The 19,335-nt window shown below is 48.3% G+C and overlaps 1 protein-coding gene across 9 annotated transcripts in view; it reads left to right on the top strand.

Annotated features, from left to right (window-relative positions):
• PPFIBP2 (PPFIA binding protein 2) overlaps positions 1 to 19,335 on the top strand; it is a 166,407-nt gene that overhangs the window by 61,984 nt on the left and 85,088 nt on the right. The window contains exons 1-2 of one of the 9 annotated variants that reach the window (XM_070383869.1): positions 7,437 to 7,578; positions 7,686 to 8,012. The exons of 7 other annotated variants lie outside the window; for them this stretch is intronic. In XM_070383869.1, coding sequence (XP_070239970.1) covers positions 7,965 to 8,012 — 48 coding nt within the window. In that variant the 5' untranslated portion in view covers positions 7,437 to 7,578; positions 7,686 to 7,964. Of the gene's footprint in view, positions 1 to 7,183; positions 7,332 to 7,436; positions 7,579 to 7,685; positions 8,013 to 19,335 lie in introns of those variants that run through there. One more of the 9 variants, XM_070383870.1, reaches the window with a different exon arrangement.

Consider the following 19,335-nt stretch of genomic DNA (forward strand, 5'->3'; position numbering starts at 1 on the left):
ATTCATTCAGACATCTGCACAGACTCATCTTTAGGCTGGTGCTAACCAGCCCCTGCCCAGCTCATGCTGGTCAGGTAATGATTCCAAGTAATTGGAAAACAGCTGGGCTGCGTGAAGCTGGAAAGATATGCTATTAAAGGGAGGAAAATGGAAGGAAAGAAAGAAACCAAGTGAGCTTAATCAATGAGGGCAGTTTATAAGCAAGAGAGTTTTAACAAGCTATTCCCTTATCTGTTGTTCTATAAGACAAATTCAAGAATTTCTATTATTAGCTTCTGTAAACTCTGTGGGGCACAGTTTCAGTATCTGTGTCTGAACTCTGGGCTTATCCTCAAAGTTGGTGGCACACCATGGAGCTTTGGACAGGGCTTTTGTACAGGAAAGTTTCCTGAAGTCCAAGGCAAGCAGGCTTCATGGAGCCTGGCCTGCAGAGTAGCATCAATGAGGCCACCCTTTGACAGTATAAGATTGAGCCCCTCTTTCATTGCTGGCAGACCAGGCCAAGCTCAGGGTCAGGACTTTTAGGAGATGAAGCTGAGGCCCATGCCAGAAGGCTGCAGCATCTCTGCTGTGATGGGAATGGAGCTGAGTTCCAAAAGGAGGCCACCTCTTTCCCCTCCATGCAGGTAAGCTTGTGGTGACCTGGGGGTAAAGCCCTCAGGGAGAGTGGAGCCCGTAAGGGGCTGGAAACAGCCAACTAGTGAGAAGCCAACCAGTAAGACCCTGGTGCTATGAAAGATTGAAGGCAGGAGGAGAAGGGGGTGACAGAGGATGAAATGCTTGGATAGCATTACCAACCTAATGTCCATGAGTTTGAGCAAACTCTGGGAGTTGGTGATGGACAGGGGAGCCTGTGTGCTGCAGTCCATGGGGTTGCAAAGAGTCAGACATGACTGAGTGACTGAACTGAGTGAGAAAGGGAGGGGTGATTAGACCCAGTGAGCCTGGTTCCTGGGAGATGCCCAAGCGATACCAGAGCCAGCAGAGTTTCCAGATGGAGCGTCTCTGGGGGCTTCTCTAATAGCCAGGTACATGCATTCTTCATCCACAAGGCACCAGACTGTCCCATTGTTTAATCACTTCAGATGTGGGTCCATGGGATATTTGGTGAAGACCTGAGGTTTCAGGGGCTAAAGTCTGAGGAAAGACAAGTAAACCCAGAAGCAGCAGAGGGGAGGGCGAGTAAGGGGAGAGCTTGGCAGAGACCCTCCAGAGGGACTGTATTCTGTGCTACTTTCTGGAAGCGGGGTTCACGGAACAGGCCTGGCCTCCCGGGGAACCCAGACTCCCCTTGGCCAGGCTGCAGGTGTCCTGCTTGGCGTGTTCAGGCAGATGGAAGAGAATGGACCAGGTGAGGCAGTGTCGGAGGGAGGGATGAGCCAAAAGGCCAGCTCTGTGCCACCCTCATGTGGACGTGGGTGAACCTCATTTCCCTCCTCTGGGACTCAGTTTCCCTACTGGAAATAACAGCTGGTTTGACAATCCCTCTGTAGGATCTGGCCACGCATTCCAGTCCTGCAGTTAAAGGCTTTAGAGCAGCCCCCTGGTAGCCATCAGTCCCTGCCTTCCTCAGTCTGGACTTTTGTTAAAAATATATTTATTTATTTAGCCGTGCTGGGTCTTAGTTTCGGCATGCAGGATCTAGTTCCCTGACCAGGGATTGAACCCTGGGCCCCCTGCATTGGGACTGTGGATTCTTAGCCCCTGGACCACCAGAGAAGTCCCTCAGTCTGGACCTTTAAGTTTGGAAAGTAGAGACAGGTTAGGGAACCTCTCCTGATATAGCTGCTCCATGTCAGGGCTCAGCCGAGGCCATCATCTCTGGAGCGGTGAAATGGGATGCCCTGACCGGGGAGCCTCCTCTGAGCCTGCCTGGCAGGTCCGGGGAAGTGAACCCCATCTTGGGTCTCACCTCTGTCAGTCTGTATATCAGATATTCATGTGCCCTCAGTTACCTTCTTAATCAGACTCTCCAGAAACAAGGAAATAGACCAGGCCCAGGAGGGCACATGGCCACCCCCCGCCCCCCATCCGCTCAGCCACCTTGTCACAGATGGCGGCTCCTCAAACAAAGCCCCTGCGTTCCTGCCAGAGTCAGCCTGCAGTCTTTCATTCTGGCCAGAGGAGCAAATCTGTTCACCATATTGAAAAGCCAGAGTTTAGGAAAAAAAAAAAAAAAGCACGGGGAGAAGCTGTTTTATGAATTATAAACCGTCAGCTTGCCCTGCAATTCTCTGTGTCTCTGTCCTCCACCTAGGGCCTGGAGTAAGAGATGGATGGGGTATTTGTGTGGCAAACACGTTCATTTTGAAAAGTTACAGGCAGGAGTTATATAGGAAAACGTTGGCTTTCTGGATGTTAGAAAAGGGGAAATTTGGTGATTATTTTTCATTAAAAAAAAAAAAATGAAGGTTTTTGTGAGTCAGTTTCCAGTGTGTGTCCCTCTATAGGTGTGAACTTGAGAGCTCAGACTTGTAGGTACTTTCTCTCCTGTGCTTCTCTCTCCGGATGGACTCACGCTGGGCCGGCATGCTGGTTGGAGGAGGGCCTTTGTCTCTGTGCAGTACTGGAAAAAGCCACTAGATGGGAGTCAGGGACAAATGCTGGAAAGTCTGAAGCTCAAGGAACCCGCTTTATGTGAGAAAATAGCTGCCTGCTTCCCCTCACCCTCCGCCAGCCACGTAGAAAGAGGACATAAGCTCCTCTCATTAATGAAGTTGCTGGACAGTGTACCTGAGTCAGCTGGCAAAAACAATTCTTTTCCTTGGAAGCCAGTGGACAAAGGGTAGGCCTGGGATGCCTCCACTGCTTGAGCCCACCCTCCTTCTCCTTGGGGGAGGAGACCATAGGGATGACTGCTGGTCCTAGGAGCACAGACCTGACCTTCCATCATCAAAGCTAAGAAGCTCTCTCCAGACACCTTTAATCCCAGCGCCTTTTACTGGCACACTATTACTTAGGATGGCTCTCCATTTCCTGACCTGTGTTTTTCAGGCCCTGTCCTAGAGAGGTTTCCTATACCTTAGGGATTTTGAAAGTATTTTTTTTCCCTGGCATAACGCTCCAGACTGGGGGCCTTCAGCCATTGCAAACTTAGCAGTTTTAATTTTCCTGAATTTGGGGATTTTTTATTTTTATTTTTTTTTGCCCTCTTCCAAGTAATTGTACCTTACTAAAATTCTGGAGATCTGGATTCTTTCAGACCTGACTTGAGACTAGTTCAGTCCCTAAGAACCAATGTTTATAAATGAGCAAGAATGTGCAAACACTGGTGGAATAGCAAATAAATCCTTCCCCACTCAATTTCCTGCTCTGGGCCCAGGGGACATGGTGGGCGATGTTGCCGGGTTAGCATGACCTGAGGTCTGAGCATGTAGACACCCGCCCACCCTCTGCCTGCAAAGAGGGCATGCCAGAGCCACAGCGCCAGGCGTCCTGCCCTTTCAGGCAGGTAGGAAGGCTCAGGAGGAGTCGTACTTCAGGCAAACTGCTCAGTAGCCTGTGCTCCAAGGAACTTCTGAAAATAGTTTCCTTTTACTCCTCAAATCGGAGAAGGCAATGGCACCCCACTCCAGTACTCTTGCCTGGAAAATCCCATGGATGGAGGAGCCTGGTAGGCTGCAGTCCATGGGGTCGCTAAGAGTCGGGCACGACTGAGCGACTTCGCTTTCACTTTTCACTTTCATGCATTGGGGAAGGAAATGCAACCCACTCCAGTGTTCTTGCCTGGAGAATCCCAGGGACAGAGGAACCTAGTGGGCTGTGGTCTATGGGGTTGCAGTCGGACACGACTGAAGCGGCTTAGCAGCAGCAGCAGCACTCCTCAAATATGGTCATTAATACTGGCAGGATGAGCATCACTGGGGAGACTGTTAGTGATGCCCAGTTTCGGGCCCGATTCCCAACCTCCTGGGCCTGAATCTGCATTTTTACAAGAGTGCCCTCTGTCCCTGGAGATTCATTATATAGAGAGAGACATCATCCTCACCTGGGGGTCAGCAATCTAGGGTCTGTATTTGGCCTGCTGCCTATCTGTTATTCCCTGAAAACCAAGCATGATTTTTTGTGATTTCCAGTGATTGATGAGAAATCACAAGAAGACTAATTTGTGATGTGAAAATGATGTAAAATTTAAATCTTACTGTTCACACACACACAAAAATGTCACTGGAACACAGCCACCCTCACTGGCTTCCACGTTAGCTGTGGCTGCTTTTGTGCTGTAAATGAGAGAGTCGACTGTAACAAACCATATGGCCCACAAAGCCTGAAATGTTTGCCATCTGGCCCTCTACAGGCAGAGTGTGCCACCCCTTCTGTTACCCGTTTTGGAGACGGATCTTCATGCCTGGACACTGTGGGTACCTGGGCTATGGGGCCAGGATGCTGTTGCACAAGCAGGACCTTGCAGCCCAAGGACCGGGGTCTTCAGGCCATCCCTTCCTCTCCCCAGAGGTAGGCTTACGGTGCAGCGTGCCTGCTGAAGGACATAAGCCTGTATCTGACGTATCAGGGTGTCCTGGCACCTATCAACAGGGCCCAGAGGCCAAGGCTCAGCCCTGAGCTGGAGCTCAGGATGCAGGCCAGAGGTCAGCTGACTAGCTCATGCCCCTTCTCTGTCCACAGTTGTGCCTGATTCCTGGCTGCCAGCAGGAGGAGCAAATCTCAGAGCTCCATCCACAGTCATTCCCGCGTACATGGGATTCCAGCCAGTTAAGCAGCCCTCCTGAGGTCTCCCCACTGGACCCTGGGATGAATTCACTGATGGCTCCGGCCTCGTAGGTGTGTTTTTACTCCCACAAATGATCAGGTGCCTGCTCTTTGCCCTCAGCTGGCTGCCTCATGTTCCAGACAGTAATGAGTTGTCTCACTGACCTTGAGTTGCTTTTGGGAAGGCTCTGAGGGCTATAGGGTCACTGTAATGAATCTTACAGGTGTATCCTGTATGGCTCCTGAAGACTTCTCTCTTTAGTGATGGATCCAGGGAGTCCCTGAGGCTCTGCCTCACAGGGCAGTACCGTAGAAGTGGGACCACCCCCACCATGCTTAATAAGGGCAGCCTAATCTTTTCCAAGTAACTACTTAGATGGGATAAAACCCAGGCTTTCAATCTTTGGGGAGTCATGGATCATTTTGATGATCTGATGAAAACTATTTCAGAGAAATAGTGATTTATACATACTCATAGTGCTTTGTATACATTTTATGGACGTAGTCAAGAGCCTGTCTGATCCCCCAAAGCCCCTCTGTGATTCACTGTGAGAGCCCCTGGCTGGGTGGCCTTCTGAGTGAGGGGGCGCAGCTATGGGTTTGATCCTATGCCTTTAGCGTGCTATTTGTGGATTGAGTTAATTACAATATAAAATTTAGGGTTTCAAAGGAAAACAAAAAAGGACTGAGGTAAGAATTACTACTTGAGGGTACCATAAAAATATGTCAAGAATTTAGCTGCAATTTATCTGGATTTCCTCCCTCTTCCACTCCGCCCTCCTCTCCTCTCTCTTCCCCTCCTGCCTGTCTCCTCTCCTCCCGTTCCCTCCTCCCCTCCTTCACTCCCCTTCTCTATGTCCCCTCCCATTCCACGCTTCCCCTCCCTCTCCTTCCCTTCCTCCTCCCCTCCCTCTTCTCTTTCCCCCTTCTCCCCCTTTCTTGCCCCCCAACCTCCAATTCATCACACATGAATTGAGCTAATAGATGAAGCTGACCCTATCTCTCCTTTCTGAGTCAAGCATCTTTACCTCTGGGAAACTCATTCCCTCCAAGTAATTTCAGGCTTATCTTGCCAGTTTCACCATTTGAGCCTTATTCTTTCATTCAGAGATCATTGAAGTTGTTACTGTGTGCTAAGAATTGTGCTAGGTGTAGAAACTAGAGCTGTGAATTAGAGCTCAGACACATGTCCTCCTGTCTGAAGTGGGAACAGGTGTGGTTGAGTACCTGAGTGATGTGGGGAGGGGCATGGGTACCAGGGAGCCAGCCCATGTGCAGTGGAAGGCAGCTACATTGCTGCCCAGTCCCCTTTTCTCCTCTCACACTGGAACCTTCCAAAGGATACCAGTCTTTCTCCAAGGGTGTACAGGCCTTTCCCCATACAGACCCTCAAGTTGACTTTGCTTCTTCCTCCCCAGCACCCCAGAAATACCTTTATTATGTGCCACGTGGAAATTCTTCGTTTGCCCAGAGCAGGAAGTTGGTTTCAGTTGCTTTGGATACTGGGCAAATATGTATTGACCAAAATGAAGACTTTTCCAGGTTTTTAGACAGGAAAAAAAAAAAAAGTCTAGCTACCCCTGCAAACTTAGGGATCTGGACTAGCACATCCTGCCCTAGTCCAGGTCAGGGGACCTCGGCGAGTCGGGCCTGCACTGCACTCTGGAACTGGGCCAGAGGCCAGAATAAGGCTATAGAGCTCAGGGCATGGGCAGCTGAGCCTGCTTTTTCTTCCTGGCCTCTGATCTGGGTGTGTCTCCAGGAATCTACTCCTCCCCCTCGGGCCAGCTGCTGGCCAGAGCCCTCCTCCTGCCGCCTCTGTGTTCTCTGTGGACGGGGCCAGCCTGTGGGGGACTGTGCGTGTTTGCTGCTTTGTCCTCAGGCCCTGCTTCTGGGTTGTGGACAGCGAAGATACCATGATAAGTGGCATGCCTTCTCTTCAGGCTGGGAGCTCCAGGAAACTCCCTGCTGACCCCCAAGGTGCGCCGGGAAGGCCCACGCAGTCACAAGATTTGTGTCTGCAAGTCATTTATGGCAGCGGAGCTCAGAGCCCTTGCATGTAACCACAGTTCCCCTTGCACCCACATCAAAGACCGCTTTCATAACCAGTCAGAGCCAACGGCCACACGTTGCGGGCTGGGCAAGGGAGAAAAGCTGTTTTTAAGAGAGCTCTCAAAGGAGGTGGGAATGTGAAGAGGAGGGGGTCAGCATGTGGGGAGTGGTAGGGAGACCACCCTGGAAAGCCAGCATGGGACCTGCCAGTAGGAAGGCAGGCCCAGCTCCCCGTTTCTTCAGGCTGCTGCCTTCCCAGAGCTCCTACCCACAGCGCTCCCTAGACCTCACGGACACACATCTGGGGTGGGGACCAACAGCGAGGCATGCCTGGGACTCGCTGTTTCCCACCTGTCCCTGTGCAGAATGCGGCCTCAGGGAGCCCTGGAGCGACGGCTGGCAGCAGAGCTCTCCAAGGCGGCAACACCGGATGGTGCCGCCAGCGCCCAGGATGGCAAACCCCCAGCCGGGCCAAGAAGCCGAACTGGAGCTGGTTCTGAATCTGTTCATTTTTGGAAACAATCAGCTTCCCTCAGGGCACAGCCCGACGCCGGCCTGGAAGAGAAGGGGTAGGCGTGGGCTGCTGGGTGGGGGTCAGGCTGTGTGTGGGAACCAGCAGTCCTCCAAGAGCTGCACTTATTTTTAGTCCTCTCCCCAGTCCCAGATAAACCAAGAGCAGCTGGGAGCCTGTGGGTAAATGCAGAATGGAGCAGAGACAGGAAATCGGGGTCTCTCCCTAATGAGTTCCAGCCACTCCAGAAGGGGGAAGCCAGACGAGGAATTTTCTTCAGGACTGTTTCCCTCTGGCAGCCTCTGGTATTATCACCAAAAAGAATGTTCTGTGTGTGTGTGTGTGTGTGTGTGTGTGTGTGTGTGTTTACAACTCTTGTCCAAGTCTGTCTTTCTCCCCCACCTTTCGCTAGGTTCCCTCACTCTGCAGGCTCTGCGTCCCAGAGCTGGTGCCTGTGTGCGTCTGTGGGGGCGGATACGGGAGCAGCGCGGTCTGGTCTGAGCTGCTGTGTCTCTGAAACCTCTCAGGGCAAGGCTGAAGGACGCAGGCCAGGGACGTGGGGAAATCTGAACACGGCTTGACGTTCCTGAGGGGGAGGGGGCAGAGACAAGAAAGAGGAGAGAATTTGGTATCCAGCCAGAAATAGGGCTTTTTCAACCAAGGAATCTAACTGCTGACATGGGTGCCCAGCATGGATGGGGACATTGATGTTTACAAGCATTTCACGTGGCTGAAGCGGGTAAGTGACTGACTGCTTTGTGTGGGTCTCCGTCGAGATGAGTGAGGAGAGAGACTGTGTGTGTGTGTGTGTGTGTGTGTGTATGTATTGAGGGAGGAGGTGTTTGTCCAGCGAAGCCCTGTTGCCGCCAAGTTCTCCATGAGAATCTAATTATAGATACTAGGGGAGAAAACAGTCAGCTGTCTTTGTTTCTCCTCTGACATTCTAGTGAATGAGCCTCTGTGCAGAAAGGCAACAATGAAGTGAGAAAAGTTCCTTATTTTTGACTCTGGCACTTGAACAGTTGGAGGGTCCAAACACCGTGGTCAGAAAAAGGCATCTGCCGCTTTTTGGTGTGAGGACTCGGAGAGGAAGCCGCTGCCTTTCAACCGCACAGGGTTCACAAGATACCGGGCTTCTCTCCTGCTCGGAAGTTATCCAGCATGGAGATTAGTCAGCTGTCAGCCGAAAGAGCTGCTGCGTTTCCGGGGGAGGCCCTCAGGAGTTCTGCATGTTTTCCAGAGGCCAAGGGTTTGGGTTTCAAGTTGCTCCTGTCGACTCTTTAGGGGTGAGCATGAGTGTGTGGGGTGAGTGACAGTGGGCGAATGTTGGGGGCTGGAGTTGCATCCACGTTCACAGAAGCCATGCTCTTGCTTTTTTTTGTCACCATCTCTGAACTGGCAATGGCAGCCCACTCCAGTATCCTTGCCTGGAGACCACATGGACAGAGGAGCCTGATGTCGGCTACAGTCCATAGGGCCGCAAAAGTGTCGGGCACAACTTAGCAACTAAACAATAACTGAACTGGCAAAGATGGGTATCCATTAATTTTCACATGGAGGCAGGATGTTTCCAGAAGCAGGAAGGGCAAAAGCAGCTGACAGATAAGAGATCTGACACTGTAGAACAGGAGGGACACGAAGTGCCCGGCTTGGAAGGTCCCTGACCTCCACACTCCAACACTAGGCCTGCTGGCTTTTGTGGGCATCCTCTGCACTTCTTACTCAGCAAATACTTACCCAGTTCTGGGTACTGGGTGTCCAATCGTAAGCAAAAAAGTAGAACCAGTCTCTGCTCTTGTGGATTTTCCATACAGTGCTTGGGAGAAGGCAGTTAAACAGTCCCCAGGAAATAAGCTTGAAATTTACAAGTTGATAGAAAGGGCCAAGAAGAGGAACTATTAAGTGGCCATCCCAAAGGACTATTACTGATTGAGAAAGAGTGATCAGGATCCTCTTTGTGGAAGTAACACTTCATTGAAAAGTGAAGGGAGAAGTAGGAGTGAGTCTGGTGAAAAATGCGGTAAAGAACACATGTCTGAACTCAGTGATGGAGGGGAGACGTGGGCGGGTCCCGGAGCACACAGCATAGGGAGGACAGTGGGCAGGGTTGTGGGGGACAGGGTTTGTATAATGGGAGACTTGCTGCTTGGAAGTGGCATGAGATATGTTGAGGGATATAATTTGTATTTTAAGAAAATTACTCTAGCTATGATGTGGTGTATGGTAAGCTGTGCTGCGAAAAGCAAGGCAAATGAACCAAATTAGCTCAAGGGTTTGTTGGGATCAACTAGTACAAACCCCTCATTTTAAAAAGTCCAAGAGGCTAAGAACCTCATGGCTATTAGTGGTGCAGCCTGATCTTCGACACTGTTCTGTCTCCCAGTCCAGTTCTTAACCCTCATTTCTTCGACCAAGTATGTAGAAAATTATGGGTTTAGAACCCAGCAGGAATCCTGTTTGTGCTCAGCCTCTGTCCAGCTTTGGAATGGGGTCATTGCAGTCACCAAAGAGTGTGCTGAGGTGACCAGATATTTTGGCAAAGATTCACATCATTGTCTTAAGAATTGTAAAAACGTCACTGAAGAGGTTTTGGAGGAGATAAGTGCTGTTCCCATCACTTCGTCTTTATTGTCCTGTATCCAACTGAAGTTCTTTAACCAGGAGGTCTTGGGACCAGCGGCTATGATATGCTTGGGATTACGCAGTGTCCTAGCTGCTGGGATAGATGTTGTGCAGAAGTTCTGTTTGCAGAGAAATGAATCCTGCATGTGAGGCAATGTAAGAAGGCTCTTTCTGTCCTGAGGCCCAGGTTGGCAGCTCTGGCTCCCGTGGAAGGAAGGGAAGCGCTAGGTGAGGAGACTTCAGACCCCCTGTAGGTGACTCATAGCAAAACATATTTTTCTTCTAGTTTTAAGGAGCATTAAAAAAAGCGCACAAAATATTAGATATGTCATAGGCAGTATAATTGATATCTTTCCTATTTTGTAGCTGAAACACTACTGTCAGATTCTTCTTTTTAAAATCCCCTTAAAAAACAAAAAACAAATTCCCTTTCATCCTGTGATCCTGATCAGAAGCCTAGGACTTGCCCTTAGTCTGAATGAGAAAGCTCAGAGTTTTCTGCCTGGTGGGATTTAAGACACTTTTTTAACCTGGCCTCAACTTACCTTTCAGTTTCACCTTTTATATCTACTCCCATGAGCTCCCAGGTATACTCCCTGCCTTCTGTGTCCTTTGCTGACCTCGTCCCTGTACTGCACCTACTGGACTCCGGCCCGAGTCTCTAGTACTTTCCATTTGTCTGGCTCACCCACCGCTTCTCACATGCTTTCTTAAGCCTCAGTGGCTTAGAGAGCAGGTTTCTCTTAGCCCAGGTTTTGTTTTTTTTTCTATTTGGCTGTGCTGGGTCTTCATTGCTTTGTTGTTGTTGTTGTATGGGCTTTCTCTAGTTGCAGTGAGTAGGGGCTACTCCTCTCGTGGTTCTCGGGCTTCTCATTGTGGTGGCTTTTCTTGTGGAGCACAGGCTCTAGGCGTGCAGGCATCAGTAGCTGTGGCATGCAGCTTAGTTGCTTTGTGGCACGTGGAATCTTCCCAGACCAGGGATTGAACCTGCATCCCCTGCGTTGGCCGGTGGATTCCTATTCCCTGCGCCATCAGGGAAGTCCTTAGCCCAGGTTTTTGAAGACGGAAACCTGCTCTTTCATGTTCCCGTGCAGAGGGGGTGGTTGTGGCAGAATTGTGACCTGGTAGCGTAGGAACGCTTGCTCTTGCACCAGTCCAAGAGGGTAATGCCTCGGAGCAAGACAGTCTTTGAATTTGGAAGCTGTAAGGGAGATGTTTATGGCCAAGAATGCACTGAGATACAGGAAAGCATTTGTGAGAAAAGAGACATTGTTTTGTGGCCTTTAGGGGATGGGATACTACATGTTGTTTTAGTTAAGAACATGCAGTTTGAAGTAAAGCCTAGGTTGGGCTCTTGGCTTTGCTGTGTGATTTTAGGCAGATTACCTCAAATCTTGGATTTCTCCATCTATAAAATAAGGAAGATAAAAGTGCCTGCCACATACAGGTTTTATGAGGGTCAAGTAAGATAATGCATGTCAAATGCTTAGCAGAGTACCATGCACGAGGGAACATTCAATAAAAGTTAACTGCTACTGGCCATAACCAGGAAGGGAGATCTTGAGCAGATGGTATGTTCTCTTCTCTCCTTGGAGTGAAGAGGCCATCATTCCTTCCACTTAGGGCCCCTTTCCACATTTTAGGTCAAAGTTTCAAACCAAAGCCCTATGGGATACAGCTGGGACCTGGCCCACTCTGAGTAGCCAGAGGCCCCAGTGGCTACTGTTCTGGCCAGCTTGGCTATGGCTACTGAGAGAAGGCTGACCAGGGCTGGTCCTCCAGCTCCTTCCCCAATAGGCAGAGCCCTGAGATAAGGTAATCTGCCACAAGCATCCAGAGGGCCTTCGCTGTTCAGCTATCTGGTTCCTGACTGACTCACAAACAGTTAACACCTGCCCTGCTTTGAGATCCAAGTGGCTCTAACCCACATAGTCCTGAAAGGGCCTCTTAAAATAGCTAGAAGCAGGGTCTGTGGGGTTCACTCACTGCTCCCTGAGCAGGAGCTATTTCCCAGGAGCAGAAACCCCAGCATTTGTCAGCATCTTGATACTGCTGCTGGCTTCTAGAACTCTGCTGAAACTGAATTCCAAACTAAAGTCATAACCCTGTCCACCACCCCGCCCCCCTGAAAAAAAAAAGTCAAAAATGGAATCACCATGACTCCTCCATGCAATTGTCTTGGGTTCTGTAGTAGAATGTGAAATGAGGTCAGACTGTTAATGTAAGCCTTATACTGTGTCATCTGGTGCTCAAATGGTTGATCCAGTAGCCTGGCCACTTGGGCCAGAAGAGCTGGGAAGACATCCTGGCCCCAGACATTGACTTGTCTTGCTCTCAAGTCAGACTGCAGTGAAATTGAAGTAGGCAGCGGCTTCTGTGACAGCTGCTCCTACTGGCTAAGAGCACAGATCCCTGCGTCCAACTCCTTGGGTTCGTATCTCAGCTCTGTGTGACCTTGGACAATTGATTAATCTCCCTGATATTCAGCTCTCTTGTTTGTAAAATGTGGATAAGTAAGTCAATGTCTGTAAAGTGCTTAGAAAATGCTTCCTAGGTGTTACGATGATGATCACCTTGGCCACAACTGACAGCCTCTGGTTATTCCAGAGTCATGTGACCAACCTTGATTCTGGACAGAGGTATTTTCAGACCAGAAGGAGGGTGACATTGGGTATGGCTACCCAAAGGTTCTTCTGTGCTGTGCTTAGTCTCTCAGTCGTGTCCAACTCTTTGCGACCCCATGGACTATAGCCCTCCAGATTCCTCTGTCCATGGGGATTCTCCAGGCAAGACTACTGGAGTGGGTTGCCATGCCTTCCTCCAGGGAAAGGCATGTCCCCTGTTCTAGCTGTCCCCAGTTTCCCAAGAGTACATCCCATTTTTAGCCAATACACCCAGTGTACCTACCCATCATATTCCCCAATATAATTTAGGAGCTCAGATTCTGCCATCTCTGACCACCAGCACCTGTGACTCCCGTGTACCAGCTGCTTGAAGAGGGCCTCATGCCTCTTTCCCAGCAGGGTTTAACAAAGTGGCATCATACCAGGGTCATTTGCTGAGCAGCTTGCAGGTTCTCTAGAGCAGTTCAGCCACTGGTAGTTCTGTGAGCAGGCAACAGCACGGTGGTGGTGGTGGTGGTGGGTGAGTAGGTGGGTGGGGCTGGGCGGGGCAGGGGGGTGATCATTTGACTCCTCCTGGCATTCTCTGTCCACCTCATCCCAGTATCAGCTCTTTCATACTTTTCCATGGGTCCCCAACCTTGACCCCCTCTCACTTGATGTTACCACCTACTAAGAAATTTGCCACATATAGATGAGTATCTCATCTTCCCTCCCCTTCACCACAAAATGTAACAGTGTTCACAACCATTATTTTTTAGCTTCCTTTGATTTCGTAGGTCAAGAGTCCCTTCTCTCTGCCAAGGCTATCCTGGTATCCTGTCCTCCTGACCCAAAGCCGTTCCACACCCTCTTGTTCTGTGATTGTTTCTTCTATTTATTTACTCGGCCCTGCCTACTTGTCCCTTGTCCTTGGCAGAAAATACCTCTGTAATTCTTAGAGAAAAACAAAACTCTGACTATGTTCTCTCTCTATGCTGCCTTATAGAACTTAACGTTCCTTTCACCATTGGGAATCTTGAAATCGAAAGCAGGCTAAAAACTCACCATCTGCACTCCTTCCTGGTTACTTACCCCCAAACCCACTTCACACTGGCTTTGTCCCTAAGAAAGCTTTCAAAGTTCTTCTGTAATGTTATCACCTCTAGTTCCCAAGCAACATTTCTCATTCATTTCCCCTAGAATTCATTCCCATTTGGGCATCTTGTAGGGCTAATAAAATTCTTGTGACCAAAGGACCAGCCCCTTACTTTGGCCTTTACCTACTCACATATTTTCCACCTATGGATCTTTCATGCCTGTTTGATTCTTGGATTGTCTGACCCGAGCCAAGAAGCATCAGAAAGTTTCCTTCTAATGATTCCAAGTGAATCATTAAAACAATCACAGTGCCCCTGCTATCCCCAACCCTGACACCTGATGCTGCCCGTCTCTGATGGGTGTTTTTAATAATCATAAATTAAGTTTGGAGTTGGCAAGATGAGGAAAAAGCACTACTCAAAGAGGCTCCTGTTTTTACTGTGCTCCTGGCTTTAATATAATCCCTTTGCAAGATACCAACACACTTATAAATACCACTTCTATAGTCAAGTGTTGTAGGTTCCTTATGCGTCCAGCCATGTGATCAAGAGAATTGAGCAGAGACTAAGCTCATGCAAGGCTATTATTTTGGAACAAGATCTTGGTTAATCAAATGCATTCCTCTCTCTTCCTCATTCTACTTTCCAGGATGATCAATTACAAGCCTTCATGTACATCACACCAGCTCCTTGGTTGGAAAGCTTACAGACAGTCTTCAAGACATCCTTTGTTTTCTGTGTTCTTGGAGACCAGAGTAGTGAAGGGTGGCAATTGTCATGGTTTCATGGATAGCCTAGCTGTATCAGGAAGACTCTTTCCAAAGGTGCTGGTCTCTCTTCTCCTGGGGGAATTCCTTCATTGTTTTCAAGACAGTCTTTCAAGTGAGGACTCCACTATAAATCCTCTCCACTCCCTTGAAAGTATTATTGATTCGTCCATCCCCTGTGCCACTCCTGCTGCCTTATGACATCTAACTGTACAACTACAGAGCTTTTTCAAGGCAGGGACTGCCTAGCACAGAGCGTGGCACCTCATAGGTGTTCAGGAATATTTGAGTCACTGAATAGATAAATGAATGAAACATGATCGCATAAACATTGGTTGACCCCATATTTAATTTTCTATTTGTGAACTTTGTTTTGCTCTTCCCTAATGGTGAAATATTTGATAGTGATGACCCCACTAGCAACCCTCAGTCACCTCTTACAAAATTGCAACCAAGGGCATAAGGAGGTCAAAGTCAGGATAAGATCTCTCTTGTTGGAGTCCTGGTAGCTAAGGATTTGATTGTGCTCTGTTCACACTGCATTTCAAAGAAGCTCTGTGCCAAAGATAGTGGATTGGCTTAGCTGTTCCTTATCTAGAAAAAGTGGCTTTATAATAACTGCCAGAAGGCCCTTAAACTCCTTAACCAGAATATTGAGGAGAGGCTTTCCTTTTTACAAGCACCTTCCTGCACTCATTCCATTTGGCTTCCTTGCCTGTTACACCTGAACCATGTAATAGGAATTGTAGCTTTTATGATCTACTTTTTATTTTTAAATTTTTTGGTTTCCCCCTTTTTAATGTGTAATTTTATTATTTTTTAATTTATTTATTTTTGGCTGCACTGGGTCTTCATTGCTGCACACATGGGCTTTCTCTAGTTGAGGTGAGCGAGAGCTACTCTCTAGCTGTATGCAGGCTTCTCATTGTGGTGGCTTCTCTTGTTGCAGAGCACAGGCTCTAGGGTGCCACAGGCTCTAGGGTGTCCGGGCTTCAGTAGTTGTGGCACATGGGCTCTGTAGTTGCAGCTCCCAAGCTCCAGAGCACAGGTTCAGTAGTTGTGGCACATGGGCTTAGTTGCCCTGTGGCACGTGGGATCTTCCCAGACCAAGGATTGAACCAATGTCCCATGCGTTGCAAGGCAGATTATTATCTACTGGACAAGGGAAGCCCCCTCACCCTTATTTTTTAAGGTCTACATTTTCCTAGTTTCTAAAAAGCTTGATATGTGAGTGGTGGTCCTAAGCTTAAAGTATAGCCTTAGTGACTTGGACATCTCCCTGGGCCTGGCAGCCATGGCTCCCTTGAGATGGGTTTTCTGGATTTGATATGATCCCCTTGACTAGGCAGCCTGGAAACATGACTGGAGCTGTCTCACTGGGGAGCTGACTGCTTTAGGCTTTTCCCACACTCATGCCTTCATACCAAATGACACCCCCATGCGACCTCTCCTTCACCCCACTTGACTGTTCTGGAACCAGCTCTTTCCTCATATTCAGTGAGGTGCCATGCTGACAGGAGGTCCCCTAGGACACGCCCCCAAAGGAATGCTGCAGAACTGCCCTCACTCAACACCCCTGAGGATGTACCAGAGCACAGGAAGAAGGCGCACCCTCCCAGCAGAGGCCAGCCAGCCCGTGAAAGTCAGACTCCTGGGGATTCCTCATGGCCTGCATCTGTGGCACTCACCCCCTCCAGAACTCTGCAGAGACCTAATATGGCCATCCTTTGGCCAAGCTACTCAGTACAATGGAGGGACCAGGCCAAGAGTGAGCAAGCATTGGGGAATCTGACTGTCCACTAGAGTCAGAGGGTGATGACTCTGAGGAGGCTGCCAGGGGCCTCAGTGGGGGTTCAGCTGGAAAACTCATGTTTAACTAATTGACCTGAGTTTCAGATTGGAACAGAAAAAAAATTTAAGTATTTATGGTCAGTCATTAACTATTGAAATTCTCTTTGTGGTGATCATAAGCATGTATGTAGCACGGAGGACTTATAGTATGGTAGGACATGACTGAAGTGACTTAGCATAGCGTAGCATAGGATGCTCATAGAAAAGAAAGACTGTGGCCATGTAGATATGACTCTGAACATGGGCATGTTTTCAGGGACAATGGAAAGAACAGGTTCTCAGCTGTTGGCACCGCAGGCATGAATCCAGAGCTCTTAGCTAACAGTGGGTTCTGTTGTTCCTTAGGCACTTTGTTTCTTTCCAGCCCCAACGCATTTGGGTTATTGTTCCCTTGGGTTGTTCAAATCTTTAGATACTTCATAGGTGTCTATGGGAAATGTTGCCTTTTTTTTTGTTCTCTTGCACAAAAAGAATGAGTTAATTAAAGCCGACAGTACAAGGGATGAGCTGTATCTAACTATGTTTTGGTCTTTTAGCTTAAACAAAGCCATTTAAATGAGTTCCATGTTTCCACGATCATTCAAAAACTGTTTATATTACACAAAGGAAGCATTAGAGCAGCATCTTGCTCTGAAGAGCACTGTGTGCATTTATTCCCACACGTCTTTGTGTTTAATGACCTAATTGACCCTCTGGGCCCCTCTGTGAGGTATGACTTCCTCTATTTAAGCTTGAGATGAGGTGACCTACCTGAGCTTGTGCATGGTTAATGCAGCCTCGCCTCCTGATTATTCTCAGCTGTCATTCTGCACAGGAGGTTCTGCATTTTGGAGGAGGAGGCTGTAGGAATTCTGTACATGAATATGGAAGCCCCCTCCCAACAATCTCCCCGGGGACCCCCTGCCTTGAAGTCCAGATTAGCAAAGGATGGGAGCAGGGAAGCTGCAGCTTTCAGACCTGGCATTTGTACAGCTATATAGGGCATGTTATTCTTTCAACATAACTTTTTTTTTTTTTCAACGTAACTTCTTAAACATGTTGTTAGGTATTTTGTGTTCTTTTTTTTTTGGCTGTGCTGGGTCTTTGTGGTGGTGCGTGGGCTTTTCTAGTTGCAGCACATAGATTCTGCAGTGTGCAGGCTTGGTAGTTGCTCCGCAGCACGTGGGATCTTAGTTTCCCGACCAGGGATCGAACCCATGTCTTCTGCATTGGAAGGCTGATTCTTAACCACTGGACCACCAAGAAAGTCCCCGTTTTTGTAGTCTTATTGCCCTTCATTTATTCATTACCCATCCACCCTGTGTCTTTTAGCCCTAGTTTAGATTCCTGTTCCTTTTTTTTGTGCTTTAACCTATTTTTCTTTATTTCATCTCTCCTCTACACACATCTAGTTGATGCCCACAGGCTTAATGCATCTTGTATTATTCCCTTCTTAACCTTCTTGCTCTACTGGAGAAGTAAGAATGGAGGCAAACAGGTAGTGGAAGTAAAGTCACCTGTTTCACACACAAAGGAGAATGGGTGCCTCTTTCATCCCCATGCATCCCACACAGACACACCCTGTGCCACAAAGCAGATCCCTGTTAGCCCTTGATGATAATCCTGGTTTTAACTATACTTGGCTCTGAACTGACAATTCTTTCTTAACAATTGCCAGTTCAAGCAATTCAGGAAACAGTAGGCAGAATCCCTTTGTAATTCAGTACTATATCCAAGTAGCAGGAATGCTTTCTAGTAAGTGTGTTTCCACAGGAGTAAATTTCACTTACTGGACTGATCACCATTTGAGACAAATGCTTTAGCCAGGACTTTGGTTGCATGTAACTGAAACTTGGTTTGAGCCACTATAGCCCAACAGGGGACCGACAGGAGACCAACAGGAAGGGCGGGGTTATATCATTGTCTTTGGACAGCAAGAACCAGGGTGAGAATGCCATCAATCTCTTTCGTGGCTTTCATTTGTGTTTCCATGAACGCTGGCTTCATAGCTGACTCCTGTCGCAAACCAACTTCCTCCATGTGGAAAAAGACATGGCCACGGACAACCTCAGAGCCTTCTAGCACAACTGCCACCATTTTCTGTTCCTCAGTTTAAAAATTCAGAGGAAGGGTTCAACCATCCAAGCTTCGCATCAGAGGCTGGGAAAGGTGAGAAAATCTCCAAGAAGATGGCAGCCCTCACTTGTGCCAAATAGTTACAGCGAAGGTAATGATCCCAGCCTGTGGTTTTCTCTCCGCAAGAAAGCAAGAGGGAAACTGAGGAAACAGCTAATGATGAGGGTTTGAGGGGGCATCTTAAATGTTCTCTGATAACTTAAATAGCCCATCCCAAATAAAAATGCAACACCCCCAAGATATGGAAAACCTGTGTTATTTCTCAAGTCTGCTAACATCCAGCTCTTGGTGCATGAGGAACTTCACCAAGGGTAAACCCCATATTCACTGACCCATGGAAGAGGTAGGGGGCAGGACTCAGATTAAGCTTTGTGTAGCCCCAAATGCCCTTCCTATAGAGACTCTGCTCATGCTGGAATCTTGGTGGTCAGTCCTATGCTTCCTGGGCCCGTACAGCCCTCTCTCCACCCTCCCACTTCTTTCCTAATGACTGAGGCTGATGAGCTACCGTGCTCAACTCCATGACCCCCAGCCATAGATCACCTGCATGCCTGCTCCCTCGTCATGAAGCCGCTCTCTTCCGTTTAGAGATGGCTTAGAACACAACCCCACTCTAGGCTGTTGACTGCTGGAGCTGTACATTAGGCCTGCCCAGTCCCAGCATCAACAGCATGTTGGGTCTTCTAGAAAGAGAGCCACAGCCTGTAGGAGTCAAGATGCTGTATTGTCTCTGTTCCTGAGGACTCACCAATATCATTCTCAAGGCCTGGGAAATAATTTTTTTTTTTAATCGAAGTATAGTTGATTTTATAATGTGTTTCTGTTATACAGCAAAGTGATTCAGTTATATAGACACAAATATTCTTTTTCAGATTCTTTTATAGTTATTACAAGATTTTGAACATAGTTCCCTGTGCTATACAGTAGGATCTTGCTGTTTATTGGTTTTATGTACACTAGTGTGTGTATGTTAATCCCCAATTCCTAATTTATTCCTTCCCTCCCCC

Source organism: Bos mutus, chromosome 15 (assembly GCF_027580195.1).
Source record: "Bos mutus isolate GX-2022 chromosome 15, NWIPB_WYAK_1.1, whole genome shotgun sequence".
In the NCBI taxonomy this organism is placed as follows: Eukaryota; Metazoa; Chordata; class Mammalia; order Artiodactyla; family Bovidae; genus Bos; species Bos mutus.